This window comes from Melozone crissalis, unplaced genomic scaffold (assembly GCF_028551555.1).
Source record: "Melozone crissalis strain CALT ecotype California unplaced genomic scaffold, PUWL_Pcris_2 ptg000006l_1, whole genome shotgun sequence".
NCBI lineage: Eukaryota > Metazoa > Chordata > Aves > Passeriformes > Passerellidae > Melozone > Melozone crissalis.
In genome coordinates this window covers 51,928,357-51,943,169 of record NW_026535784.1, presented here as the reverse complement: position 1 = coordinate 51,943,169, position 14,813 = coordinate 51,928,357, and the positions used below count along the sequence as shown (strand labels likewise).

At 47.4% G+C, this 14,813-nt stretch overlaps 1 protein-coding gene across 1 annotated transcript; it reads right to left on the bottom strand.

The window, feature by feature from the left end:
- Positions 1 to 1,645: 1,645 nt before the first annotated feature.
- Positions 1,646 to 10,333, bottom strand: REELD1 (reeler domain containing 1). The gene is made up of 7 exons (XM_054295470.1): positions 10,020 to 10,333; positions 8,865 to 9,085; positions 7,862 to 8,084; positions 6,067 to 6,218; positions 5,003 to 5,288; positions 3,997 to 4,057; positions 1,646 to 2,239 (listed from the first exon to the last, which is right to left on the bottom strand). Exons 1-7 carry the CDS (start codon positions 10,331 to 10,333, stop codon positions 1,646 to 1,648), a joined length of 1,851 nt encoding a protein of 616 aa, XP_054151445.1.
- Positions 10,334 to 14,813: the final 4,480 nt, after the last annotated feature.

The following is a 14,813-nucleotide window of genomic DNA, read 5'->3' as shown; positions in this document are numbered from 1 at the left end:
AAGCTCAATTAGTGAATATAAAACCATTCACCTGGCATCCTTCTGAGTCCTAAACCAAAATTTGTCTTTTCAATTACAGCCCTACCCCTGTTTTCTTTGCAGCAAAGGGCTATGGTGCAGTTGCCCTTCTCTTCAAAGTGCCCTGGTTAAGAGCATCAAGCTCATCTCTGCAAGCTGCATTTGTGAGTACATTTCTTTTCTTACTCATTTCTTTTGCCCAGGCCTAGAAGTGAAGTTGCTAAAACCTTGTCCATGCGTGCAACAGAAATCACAGTGCAGCAGTGTGGTCAGAAACCAGCTCTTTCTGAATGCTGATGGAAGGCACTGTTAGCAAAAGCTGCACTCTGTGCATCATGCTGGAGCTGGAGCAGAACTCGCATCCCACCTGTCTCCTCTGCAGTCAGTGGTGAGGCAAGGGAGGATGTGAGACCAGGGCTTTGACTGACTAGCCAGCATGGAGATGGGCAGCAGTTGGAGATGGCCACAGGGCCCTCCTGACAGAGGGGAAGTTGTCACCAGCAAGGCTGGGTGAACCATCAGAGTCCTGGCAGTATCTGCTTGGTTCAGGGGTATTGCTGTGGGCTGTGAGTTAGGCTGCAGCACCAAAATGTAAGTTTGTTCCCCACTACATGGCTTGGGAATGATCAGCTCTGAGCTGATCCACTCTAGAAAAGGACACCAGAGGGGTCAGTTCCTGCTCCCTGAAAGGCTCTAAAATGTACATCTCAAGAGCATCATTATCAGATCTGTTTCTGGCTCTTTTAAAGCTGCAGTAAAATAAAACTTTACCCTTGCTGTTGTCACCTCTCCTTCTTAGGAGGTGTCCAGAATCATGCTGTTTTCCAAGAGTTGCTTTAGGGGTCTCCTGCAGAAAACCACAGGGTCAGAGAGAAGTTTGCACAAACTCAGAACACAAGGATGTTGTTAACTTTCCATGCATCCTTTGCAAGGCATCTCCAAAATGACCTGGGAAGGGTACTTCTCAGTCTGTGTTTCTGCACAGTGTCACTGAGCTGACTCAAAGTAAAAGACTAAATAAATGCTGGCTGTCAGGTTTCAACAAGCTTCTTCATCAGGTGCAAATGGACAGGAAAGATTTTCTTCCATTTGCACCTGATGAGGAGGCATGTTTCTCCCCCAAAAGCTGGTGTCTGCCATCCTGTGTTTCACTCCATGGATCAATTCAGCGTTCTTGGGATCAATGTTCTCCACTAATGACTTATTGCTTTTTATTTTGAAATTGCAACTTGAAATCTTGTGGCAAATATTTGTCATCTGAGGGATACCAAGTGCATGGAGTCAAACCTGTAAGCTCTTAAATGAGAATGGTTGGGTTTGTAGTTCCTAGAAAGAAATACAACACTAGAAACTTTTTTTCTGAGATTAAACAGGAGTCAATACCACAGTGCAGAGAAAGAATTTCTATTTTTGGCTACACCCTTAAGGCAACAGTAGAAGTGTATGTCACTGCCACAGTGACAGCTAATGAGCAGATATACAATATTAATTGCAGTGAGTGTAAGACACTGAGCAATCTATCAGCTTCAATTTCCCCAGCAGCTGTAGTTTAGATACTTTTGCCTGACACCTCTGTCTGACCTGGCTGCTTTGGGTTTGTTTGCCTGTGTGGCAGCACAAAGAGGGACTAAAGCAGCACGGTCCTGCTCGTGCCGCTCGAAGGGCTGACCCAGTTGCACGGGGCTGGCAGCAGCACGAGGCCGTTGTCCCGCGTCCTTCGGAAGCGCATCACGGCCCCGTGTTCCGTGATGGTGATGACGTCGGGCTCGGGCTCGCTGAAGGTCACCTCGGCGCGCTTGTGGCACTGCTGGGCACACGCACAGCGCACGGCAGCCGCCAGCGCCAGCCCCAGCACGGCCGTGCAGAGCAGGAGGAGGCCAAGCTGGGCTGCAAGGAGTCGGCTTCCTCTGCCAGGGCCTTCCCCTATTCCAGGAACAGCAGATTCGGGAGCAGGCCTGGTCACCCATGGCAGGGTATTCCCAGCTGCCTCCTGCTCATCCTTGTCCTCCTCGGCCCTGGTGCCTGCCCCCTCTGGCTGCGCTGCCAACTCTCTTCCTGCCATTTGCCTTGAGGCCGAGGACAAATTGCCAGCAGTGCTGGCATCACCAGGCCAGGCTGTGGTTGCAGCAATGCCGCCCAGGTGCGTGCGTACGTGCAGGGCAGAGGGAGATGCTGTCACACGTAGGGAGGCTTTCAAGATGGTCCCACTCTCAGTGCTGCCCTTTGAAAGCAAAAACATGCCAAAACATGCAGTGAGGGAAAAGGGGGCTGATTAGGTTCTCACTACCTACCTCATGGAACACTTCAACTCTGTTTCTGATGCCCTTGTGTCCCCCTGGCTTTAGATTAACTCTTCTCTGTTCCCTGTTTACTCAGTAGCTTTTAGAAAATTAAGCAGATGCAACTCTCCATACCAGAGTTATCATGGGAGGAACTAGGCACCCAAGTTGGTCCTGGGGCAAAGGCAATGTGGGTTGGAGGGGCAAAGGTGAAGGGCACAGGTGAAGAGAAAGGTCACTGCTTTGACTAAATATCTGCAGTTCCTGTTGTGGTGATGATATTTTTCACAGGCATCATTATCACAAAAGAATATCACTTAATAAACAATTCCCACCTTGAGTGGCACCAGGGTTTCCCACCTTGAGTGGCACCAGGGTCATGATGAAAGGGCAGGTGTGATTTTCCCAGCCAAGCTGCATGTGTAGGCTCACATGGACCCACTGGGATTCAGTATTCCCCTTCTGAGGCTATGGAGTGGGTGGACATGGGAGACTTGGGATGGCCTTTGCCATCAGCAGTTCTGGGGCATGCACATACAACCTATAAATTCTCCCCAAAGCCTGTCTTGCTTTCTCAGTTTACACAGCCAGTCTGAAATCTTATGCTCCTCTGTGTTGCTTAACCACCCATTTTAGTGGGAATGTTGGATCCTGCCTGGGCCTGGGCACTGTCTGATTCCATGCACCTTATTTTAACTGTTACAAAATGCCAGCTGCTCCACGCCAGTTCTGCAGCTCAGAATTTGCTGCAGGTATCATCCAAGACTAACTGGGGAACAAGCATCCAATTTAGGAGGCCCCCAATGAATTTTTCCATTCCCACTCTGCACCTGAGCCCCCATCCAAAACCTGCAAAATATACTGGAGTTTTTAATTTGGCTCCACTGAGATTTGGATCTGGCCCTCAGTAGCTGGCACCTCTCCAGCCTGTCCAGCCTAGCAGGCTTTTTCGCACATCCATTAATTACACCAGAGAAACTCTCACCCTCTACCATCATTAGTGATTTCTAAAGCTTCCTGGGAAGGCAGTGTGGCAGGAGCACAAAGCTGAGGTAGGAGCCCTGGCAAGCTGTGAAGCAAAGTAGTGGAGGGTCAGAGCATCCTTTGTGGAAGGGATGGTTTCTGAAGGTGCTAGTAAAATACAGTAGGAAATAGAAGACTTCCAGTGGCTGGACTGCAAACTATAAAGTAGCAGGCTGGCAAAGTTAGGACTGCACGTGTATGGACCACTTGCCCTTAAAAAGCAAATGCCAAACTGTAAGGATATGCTGCAGGACTTGGGACCACAGGATAGAAAATGGAACTGCCTCTTAAGTCCTTGCCCTATCTCAACTCATTTCTCCTTTCTTTTCATACTCCTCCCCATTCTTACCTAATTTCTCAGTGTTTTTCTTTCATTATGCTCTTCTGAGCTTACCTTGTGCAATAGCTCATCCTTCCCTTTGGTTTGCCTCTACTGCCAGTTCTCCACTTCTCTCCATGGCTATGCCAGGTGCTCGTGGTACACATCTCTCCTTTACTTGTTCTCTGTCCTCTGCTCCTTCCTAAATATTTCTGGCTCATTCGGTGCTGTACATCCCCTCTCTTTTTTATTTTTTGTGAGATTATTTCTCTTTCTCCTTTAGCATTTTGGAAACCAGGTCTATTCTTTCTTCTCCTTGTATTTTTCTTCTCTCCATCACCTGCATAGTTGACTTACCCTGTTAACTCTGTGTCCTCTATCTCTAAGCACACACATTTCCAGCAGCCTGTAGTCACATCTACGTAAGGGAAAGCAATTGTTTTTACAGTGGATCTCTTAAAAACCCAGCCAGTGGGCTCAAAAGAAAAAAAAAAAACAAAACCCAACAAACTAGAAAGAGACATAAACCTCAATTGCCAGTTAAGGAAAAAAATCTAAAACTTTCAACAGTCTCAGTGTAGTTTTAGCCGCTTATGACACCTACATGGGCTGCTAGGGTGTCCTCCCCAGCCCTGGTGCTTACCTTCCTGTTGCCTGTACACATCAAACACAAGTGTAGGGTGGCAGCACTGGCAATGGTTCTGAAATATGGACAGAGCAAAGGCAGGGTTAGCAAGTGACACCTGTGGCTCACACCACCAAGAAGTGCTGCTCCTTAAAGCAGTTTTGGATGCATGCAGTCAATGTGGATCATACAACCTGCATTTTGAATTATGCCTGATCATTGATCCCCATCCCCATCATTTTCACCCACAATATGAAATGTTGCATGAAAGCTCATGCAGCCCAAACCTTCTAAAATTTCTGAGCAGACATCCTCCAGCCCAAATTTCATACTTGCTTTGTATCCTTTTTTTTTTTCTCTTCCCTGCAGATGGAGAAATAGGTCTGCCAAGTTCAGTGTTTCACTGAAGAGTTGTATGCACTTTCAGAAAAATGTTACAGCAGTCGATAAGTTTTATCACATCTTTCCACCTCCTGGCCAGCCCCCCACTGTGCTGAGAAACACAGCATTGGATTCTTAGGAGTTTGGGATTTTCTCCCTGTTACTGCCTGTCATGTGCAATATCCAAAGGATTATTTCTCAAAATCTCAGCAAACAAACACCCTCTCACCTCCTCCAGACACCTTCCTACACGCAGGCACCTTCCTACATTTTCCATGTTCATCTGCAGGGAAGCTATTACTATTTTCCTTCCCCTCGAGGACTGGAGAAACAGCTTTTCCCACCACCTAGATTTACCCATTGGAGGTGCTGTAGCTGGAGGCATTGTCCTGGGAGAGGGAACCTTGCAAGGCATCCATCATTCCAACATCTTGGGTGGGAAGGGACAGCTCCAGCCCCCGGCCTCCGGACCGGATACTCCTGCCGGGCACAGCCCGCAAAGTCCGGCCCGGCTGCTTTGGCTCGGCAACAGGACGAGTCTCCGACCCCACACCAAAACCCGGCTCTGGTGCTGGGGTTACCACCATGGCAGTGGGGCTGGCAGGCAGCAGGGAGCCAGTGGCAGCTGCAGGAGAGATGGGACCTTGGCCAGCAGGGAGACAAAACAGAAATCAGGGAGAGAGGAGCAGAAGTCTATTGTCTTTGGTTTGTTTATTTCAAATCCCACTTGGTGCCAAGGTTTGCCAGGAAGGTTTGTAACAGTGACTCTTTTATTTTCCTGACACTTATTTTGGAGAGGGAACACACATGGAAATTAAAGCAGCAAAGCTCGCTCCCTATGCACTGGTCAAGTAAAATAATAATTAGTGGGCCAATTTTTTTACAGTCAAGTAAAAAAATAATTAAAACTCAGCCTTGGTGCCATGCCAAGAATTTACTTATACCTAAATCAGACGTGTTTCTCCTCCTGCTGAGAAATACATCTGATTTAGGTATAAGTAAATTCTTGGAGCATCTTACTGACTAGATGCTGCATAAATACAACCAAATATATACCTGGAGGGCAATAATGACATTTAGAGACAAATATGTTCCTCTGGTTGGGCAACATTGCTGATTGGACTTCCTTCTCTTCAAGAGCTGAGATTTTAGGTAAAGTATTTTAAGATTTGCATTGAAATCATAAGATCTAGCAATCCTATTTAGCTTCCTGGTGCCCTCCTTGGAACTGGCACCTCAAATACTGACCCTCACCTTTACTTTAAGGAGTTCACTATGGCCATCACTGATCTCCTTGACAGGAGTTAAATGGGTCCCCCCAGCTTGTTTGGGCCACTTTTGTTGGACATTTGGCCAGACTAAGCTGTAAAACCACTCTGCAGGGGGTGTTGGTAAGAAAGAACAAGGTTTGCTCGCCATACCTGTGGGGTGAGGGTCAGCTGGTCCCTGCAGGGGCGTGGGGGCTGCAGCCTCAGGCTTCTTGTCAGCAAGAGTCTTGTTTTGCCCTCCCTGAGCCACAACAGCAGATTCAATCTTTGCCCAGTAAACAAAGTATGACTGGACTATGGAGATGCTGTTAAAACATAATCAGGCAAGAATTTACTGGCTCTACAGCATTAATAAAACATCTGACTGTTTCTTAGCTAATCACAAAGACTGCTTTACTCTGAAGAGAGAAACAATGCAAAAGTATTTTAAAGGATTAGCCTGTCGTATGTTTTCTATTACAAATAAAAGGTACCAGGAAAAAAGAAAGATTTGGGGTGAAGAATCACCACTCAATAAATAATTAAGTTCAGCCAAAAAATGTGTGGGAACCTAAAAAAATTTCAAAAGCTGTATTACATTCATCATGTTGATAGAAGTACATTTGTAAAACTGGGACTAGCCCTGCTTACAATCTTCTGTAGGCAAGGAAACAACAGTGGTATTTATTAATTAAAACAAGCCAATGTAACTTGTACAAACAGCAGAATAGGTAAGGGGTAGAAAAAGTCTCTCTTCTCAGCCCTCTGATATTTGAGCCTGCCTAATCCTCTGCTTTTTGTCAGGTGCCAAAACGGTGTTGGCCAACCTTTAACTGCACCCCAAGAGCCTTATTTAAGCTGGAGATTTTGGGAGAATTTCAGCTCAGATTGCTCAGCTGCTTCTGAGAATTATCTAAGGGGAAACCAACCTGGGTTTTCCTGTGCCAGATGACACTTAGAAGGCATTTTTAAGCCTAAAAAATCATTTTTCCTGATGCTGTGACAGGATAAAAAGGAAGAGTCTATCACATATCAGCTCAGAGCATAAAAGGCCGGACTTGAAAGAAATATCAGAGTGGGTATCTAGGACTAGGTCTTGTTGGGATTCATTTGGGTTTATTTGGGGTTTTTGTGAGTTTAATAGTATTTCTTTAAACTGAAATAGTATTTTCTGATATAAAGCAATGGCCAAAATTTGAAATTCCAAGCAGCAATATTTCTGTTTCAATGAATTTTTCTTGAATCACGATGAGATGCTCAAGCCATAACATTCAACAGGACACTTAGGTTTTGGGAAGCAGCCAAGGATCTGGCCAAGCAGTTTCTAAGTGACTTTGTAAAGTTGAAATATAACAATTTAATATCTTTTGAAATGAAAAGCCACTGTGCTTCCTCTAAGGCAGTCAGTTAGAAGATGTTTAATTTCATTCCAAATCAGAACCAAGCCACTTGGACAGTTTGGGACTTTGGTGCAAAACAGAGATGTCAAGTTTTGACGCAGTGCTCACTCTCTTTCTATTGTGAGTAACTCTGTTTACATTTAACTTTTTTTTAAACTACGTCTTTTTTTCTCTTTTTTTTTGGTCTTTTTTGTTTTGTTTTGTTTTGTTTTGTTTTTTTTTTAGAAGTAACATACAAGATTATCCTTTAGGCAGGGAAGTCCTATGGGCTGTATTGTTTACAAAGACAGGCAACATAGTCACAGCTGTCACTTTATGCCTTAACATTTCTGTTTCCTAAAATGCTTAAGCTGTCATTTTCCAGTGTATCTATTCTGAGAAAACAGTGACCACGTACATAAAAGGCAGCACTATGCAGCAGATATTAATGGTGATTTATGTACCAGCTGGGACACTGTAGCAGCATTTGGTAAGTATTTAGCTATATTGGGTTCAAGATACATAAACCACTGTGCTGGACAGCCTGTAACTAAGACACAAATTCTGATTAGCAACAAGGATGTCCTTACAAAAACTTGATGTCTCCAATGGGTTGGTCTGGTGCTTTCCATACGAAGGACAGGTTTCTCTTCAGTGACTTGTCCGAGTGTGTGACAGTGTCACCATCTTCAAAACAATTCAGCAGCTTGGAACCAGGAGGCAGGAATATGAACGTGCCAGCGATTTCATTGTTGGACACTCTGCGAGCTTGCAGCATAAAGCCCATGTAATCCCGGGTGCTTCTTACTGTCACTTTTGGAAGACAAAACACGGGACACAAAGGGATTTGTCTTGCTGTTATGGAGTGAATTGCCTGCAATGGAGTTCCCAGAAAAACTTTGGGCAGCACTGCTGAAAACATCTTACTGTCTTTGTCCTCACAGTCTGTCTTGGACATGCTAGATACAGAAGGCCAGACTTTTACCTTTGGTTTTGTAATGTGTAATTGCACACAGGATTTGCCTGAGACTTCCCCCCTATCCCTCCCTGATGATAAACTGTTAACCCCATTGGACCAGGCAGCATGCAGCCATTTTTACAGGAGGTTTGGACACTACTCTGTATGTGAGTGAAAGCTCATGTTCTGCTCTCAGAGGGGTTTTGTTTTGCACAGGGATGAATGGGCAAGTGGCCAAGCTGGGGAATGGTGCCTCAGCTCTGTCTGCATCTGCCTGAGGAGCAGCAATGCCAGGGATGGAGAATGCTGCCAACCATGCCCAAGAGTCAGGTGAGTCACCCAGACCCCTTTGAGTGGTGCAGAGAGGCTGGGAAGGTGACTTTACCCACATGGACCACTGCATGTAGTGAGGTCTGTCTGGTATGGCTGAGACACAGCCGAGATAAATGAATCTCACCCAAAGCACCCATGCTGCAAACAGAATCCCTCTGTAAATATGTCCTCATGGCAAGAGAGGTGTTGTAGCTCACTCAGAGCAGTTATCCCCCTGCCCAGACCTCGCAGAGATTAATTGCATCGCTTGAGATAAGTTACCGTGCATTTTTCAGATGCAGGAATGAGAAGCTGTTCCTTACCTGGCACCTTGTCTCCTGGGAAGAAGAAGGACATGTTGGTGTGGACGGTGACGTAGTTGCTGTTGGAGCTGTGCAGCTGCACCCTCAGGTGCCTGGGCATCATGTCGCTGCAGGCGGAACGGCTGGCGCCCTGCGAGAAGGCGGCCGCGCAGGACACCAAGCACAGGGTCGTGCAGGCCCAGCCAACAATGGCACTGTGGGCTCTCCCACCATCCTTCATCCTACAGCAGGGAACAACCTGGAGTTCACTTCAAAGCAGTGGCTTCCCAAATGGTGCCATTGATTTATCTGATCTCCAGAGTCGCCCCCCCTCTGCTGGCTTTAAACAAAAGGGAATAAGTGATCTCTCTGGCACCTGGAGCCACTTTGGGAATCCACAGCATTTACATTCTGAAGTGAACTGTTCAGCCTGGGAGAGGGAAGAGCCCGCCACAAGAGGATGGATTTCTTGTGAAGCTGCCCATGGAGGGTGAAGTCAGAAAAGATTTGCTCTAAAAAGTCTTGTGGGTTTGAGGAGGAGGAACAGGCTCTGTACAGCCACACTCAGCACCCTCCACCACTCCCAGCCCAAATCCCAGCCTGATCAATAGGGGAAACATCTGCCCTTTGGACCTGCAGAGCTGCTGCAGGCCCCATCACATATGGGGCTGGTGCCCAGGGCAGAGCCTGTCCCTGCCTGCCATCACAGAGCCTCATCCCTGCAGTGACAGCACAAAACACATTTCCAGACTGAACGGAGTATTGTGCTATTCTGCTTTTTCAAAATGCACTTTTCAAAGTGAAGATGAAGGATAAGTGTGTGGCATTTATTGTAATGGATATCACAAAGCAGGCGCTTCTGATTTTAATGTAGCACTTTCTACCAGCTTCTTTTCAACATGCCTGCCTTAGATGTCATTACACTTAGTCAATGAGTAAATGCAAATAAATCAGCGGCAGCAGAGGCTGAGGAGGTCTAGTTTACACCTCCCTCTCAAGCACCTCTGAAACTTGCCAGCCGACTAATAAAGCACCACTGCAAGCGGAACAATTCATGCCCAGCCTAAAGCAGCAAGCAGATGGATGCAGTTTAGCCTTCCACAGCCAAGCATCCTGCCCCTCCAACCAGCTGTGTGCCAGAAGATGCTCGTGAGAATCACAGGAGTCTTTGCTAACCCTCCCAGCCCTGCTGGACCAGCAGCAGGATGTCTCCTCTTCACGTAGCCAGCCTCCCTTCTGGGCGCCCCTAAACAGTCCTTGCTGGATAAGATTTCTCGCAGGAGCTCACGGAATTGCCCCGAGCTCTTTCCCTGGGGTGTTGCCCCGGCTGTGCTGTTTCCCCTCCCGCCCTGCTGTGCCCATCCCCTGGGGGAGCAGCGCTGCTCCCGGGCCCGCCCGGGCTCAGGCTGCCGCTGCCGCCGGCGCTTACCTTGGGACACGCTCTGCCGGGCTCGCTGCCACCACTGCCCTGCCAGCCTGCCCAGGACCATCCTTTCAGGGACCTTCCTCGCCTGCTCCTCGAATGGGAAGCGCAGCAGCTGTTGCTGCTAATACCCTCGGCAGCTCTCTGCCAGCGCCCAAATCCTGCTTTAATCAGATCAGGGTTTCTCTTCACATCCTACCCCTTTTTTTCTTTTATTTCTTTCCTTTTTTTTTGGTGTGTGTGTATGTGTGTCAAATGTCCAAGTTTCTTCAATGAAAACAAAGGCCACTCGCAGGGAAGGGAGGCGGAGACCCACAACAAATCACAGGGGGTTTGTGTAGGACACCCTGAAACTCCTCTGCAGAGGTGCAGGATGATGGGACTTTCTCTCCCCTGTTACCCTCTCCACACACACATCCCCTCTTCCATGCTGAAGCAAAGCAAAGCCACATCAGCCCCCTCCATGTGCCCCCAGGAGTGTGCCCCGTCTCTCATACTTACATGGGATTAATTTTGGCAGTAAAAGCAGAATTTTGCTACAAAGGCTGGGAAAGTTCATCCCATGTGCCAGCCTTGTCAGAAGGAGCCATCAACACCCCAGAAATCCCCTGAAGCTGGCACAGGGGACCAAACATGTGATAAGTGTGACTGTCCCCAGCACATGAGCTGTACTCATGTCCAGGCTGTCAGCCCTGCTCCTTGCCCGAGCTTTGCTGCAGCTGTGCTGGCAGTCAGTGGCATAGCTGATCCTGTCCCTTGTCACTGCAGATGCTCTGGGGATCAGGGCTCTCTAATGACCTGGCCTCCATCACCAGGCTCACCCGGCTCCCTGCCAGTGGCTCATTCCTGCCACGCCTTATCAGTGATCCTGCTTGGGAAGTGACCATTGTGTGAGGCTGTCCAGAGGGGGCATCCTGGTCACCTCTGCCTGGGACAACCCCCAAAAACTGGGGGCAAGTTTGCAGATGCTTCACTTATTAGCACTGTTCCCATCCCTGCCCTGCTCTGCAGCCTGTCTTTTGGAAGAGACACAAAATGCCAGGCTGGCACTGAGGTTCTGCTGCTGACAGCCCAGCTCTCAGCAGGTAAACTGGTTGGAAAGTATGGAAACTGGTGGTACTGGGCTCTCATCAGCCTGCTCTCCTCTGCATTTGAAAGATGCCTTAAAATGACTGAATTTCAAGATATATTGTAAGTCTTGTAGTTTTCTTTCCTTTACTCAGGGGAAGCAGAGCATAGTTCAGGGGGAGGAAGGACAAGTTTGCATTCTTGATTCTGTTCCAGCTTGTAATTGCCTATCCTTCATACACAAAAGAGAATACCTTTATGCTGTATTGATGACTAATCCTTTCCTGAAACCAGCTAGTCTCCTATGGTTTTCTCTTCCTAACTTTTATGCCTAAAATCAGCGAGGGCCATTTCTCCACTGGCTCCCACCTGGAAAAGAGGGAAAAGTGGCCAAATGCAGACCCTGAAACAGCAGTGCTTGGTGTTCCCTGGAGCACAATGCAGAGCCGTGGGGAGAAGAGGCTCAAACAGATCCAACCCATGTGTAACAGCAGAGGATGTAGGGCAGGACTGAACTGTCCATGCTCACTTCCAAGGCTGCAGCAGCCTCTGGCAGGGTAGGGCAGGGCATGCTGCTGTTCACAGGTTCAGCAGCAGCAGTCAGATGGCACTGCCTGGACAGTGTTAATTGCTGGGCTGATCAGAAATACAGCCTTACACAGCATTTACCCTCACTGCCTGCTCTCAAACACAGGAACTCCGTGGCTTCAAAGCCACAGTCAAAGCAAATGTCACAACCGTCTCCTCCTCAGAGATGGAAAAATCCTGTCACAGTCATTACCATGACAGGAGCACCTACCAGCAGCTTCCAACTGCTCATTCAAATGCCAAGTGACAGGCAGATGTTTCCAGGCAGAAATACAGCCCTCTCAGAGCCTTGGGTTGCATCACCCACCAGGACAGCATTGCCTCAGCCTCCTCTGGCCGGGGCTGTGACCTGCTGGAGTCACTTGAGCTCAGCCGGGCCCAGCTCTGACCACGGGGCCCAGATAGACCCCGTGGCACTGCTGGACCTGGAGAGAGGTTTGCTTTTTCTTGTCATAAACCTCTTCCTTAGCAGGAAGCTGTCAGGAGAAGGGGACATAAGACAACTTACACCCTGCCCATTGTTTTCCCAGCAGTGTTTGTGTAGTGGATTTCTAGAAGAAAAAAAAACCCACAGACCACAGCTGGGAATTTGAAGTAACACTAGGACAACTGTGCATACTCTGTAATGATTTGATAATTAAGATAGAATATAAACCATATAACTTGAAATGTCACTGATAAATGCACAGAAGGATTATAAACCCCATAACATTGCAGGTTCTCTGGTGCAGAAACTCTGTCCTTCTTGCAGGCTGCCTCTACATCTCCACATCAGCAGGGCACAACAGGATCCAGCAGATGTGGAGCAGGTGCAGTGGAGATCAGTATATAATTTGGGCATGGACATAAGAAACTCAGAGCTGACACTCCAGAGCAAGCCTGTTGCTTCATTAACAGGTTTGGGAAATACTTTGCTGCTGCAAGATAATAAAGGTTTAATGAGTTAGAAGTTCCTCCTGGTCAGCTGGCAGCTACCTGAGTCCTATAACAAAGTTTGAGGGGGCTTAGGGAAGAGTGGGCAGGTTGATCAAGTAGAGAGCTTGAAGGTGGCAACAGCTGAGTTCAGATCACAAGGAACTGATCATTAAACCAGCAAAGCTGGCAGCACCACCTTATTTAATAATATTTCAAGTCATCTTTAAAACAAAGAGCAGTGTCCAGCTGTGAGATGAGTGTTTAAAAACCCATGGTAGTCCCACAGGGAGAATGGAGAACTATGTCCAAACTCAGCATCTCAGGGGCTGACCTATGCATGCCTGTGCCTCTGTGTTTGGGGAGACCAGGACATTTTTCTGATATTTCTGATAGTTAGGCAAAACTAGGGTTGGCAAAAGTTCTTCTGTCACTTACTGAAGTGTGACAGTGACTAAAATGTTGTAGGGGGACACAGTGTGGGTAAATGAAGGTGGTATAGAATGTAATCTTATCTCCTAAAGAGTTGCAGCTGAACCAATTACTAGAGATCAGGAGCAGGCCTGATGTTAACAGGCCACACCTGTAGCCAATAAGAGCAGTGTTATAAAAGAGTGGATTGGTGGGATCTGGAGTCAGATGGCTGCTGCAAGGACCAGGGACAGTCAGTGCTTAGAGGAGCTGCCTATGAGACATGTTGAAAAGGTAGGAAACTCTGGCAATATGGAATCCTGGCACTATAATGATGATAGAACTCTTGATATATAACAAAATGTCACTTCTGGGAACAAACTGAGCCATACATGTGCATGCAACATACATTGTGAGCCTCTTTCCCTTACAAATTCAAACCAAAATAACTCTTTATTTTATTTGGTTGCAGTACCAACCTGGGTAGCTGTTCTGCTCTAGAGGAGGGGTTGAGAGGAGGGAAAGGAGAGAAAAAGAAGTAAGGCCTAGCAATGAATAGCTTAATGATTGCTTTAATAAGACTGAGTAAGATGAGGAATACAGACAGCACTTAAAATGCAGATGCTGGACTCCTCACACGCACACAGCATCAGTCAGAGCCCACATGGTTTTCCCCACAGTGTGCTGCATAGAGGAGATGCAAACCATCCATGGAGAGCTGCTCTCCCTTTTTGCCACTTGAGCTATTTTATCATTTCCACACACAAAACCAACCCTCTGTTCTAAAGGATGATCTCCTGTTGCTCCTCTGTTAGACAAAGGCAAGGCCAGGCAGGTGCTGTGTTTGTGGCACTGAGTGGGAGCTCCTGTGAGCTCCGTTAGGGTGACCTGGCAGAGGGACCCTGTGGCTGAGGGCCCCTTGTTAAGGATCAATACAGCAGCCTGGGAAATTCCCCCTCCCATCTGATTTCAGGCCTTGGAGAAGAGTTTGGCACAGGAATCCAAGAGTTTGAAACTGCCGACTGCAAAGCTTGCTTGCTTTCAAAACCAACACAGGGCTGGAGCCGGCCATGGCTGTGAGCTGGGATATGAAAGATCAGGCATTGCTCTGGCACCATCAGTCACACATTGCAAGGCTGTCACTTTGCAAACACTTTCATGCTTTCTTATCTCCCAGGAACAACACAGCTGTGGGGCACAGCTGGTTTTCAGAGCTGTGAAAAAGCCTGAGGAACTAGTGGCCAAGTCATATCCAGAAGGGCTCTCAGTAGCTGTTTTGTCATCATAACATCACAAAAAAGATAGAAAAAAATCAAGTGAATGATGTTGAGCATAGTTTGCATTAGATTCCCTTCAAACTAAGAACCAGGTGGAAACAAATTCTAAAAGTGAGTAGTCATCAGGGTATAGACCTTTAAAAAACCTTCCTAGCATGCTCTGCTCCCTTTATATAGGGCACTCCAGGCTTTGGTAGAGACCAGGCTTGCATCCTTCTCCCTTTCTCTAGTTTCCATGAGGTATGCTGTGCTGCTGCTCCCAGCCAGGCTCCTTGTTTAAGGAGATGTGGC

Bases quoted from the DNA above. Each gene is read 5' to 3' on its own strand.
- REELD1 (XM_054295470.1), bottom strand. From the start codon at position 10,333: ATGGTCCTGGGCAGGCTGGCAGGGCAGTGGTGGCAGCGAGCCCGGCAG. The intron at 9,086-10,019 runs GTTAGCAAAGAC...TCCCTGCTGTAG, and splicing joins GGTCCAGCAGGGCTGGGAGG to GATGAAGGATGGTGGGAGAG. The intron at 4,058-5,002 runs GTAAATCTAGGT...TCCCTTACGTAG, and splicing joins AGCTACAGCACCTCCAATGG to ATGTGACTACAGGCTGCTGG.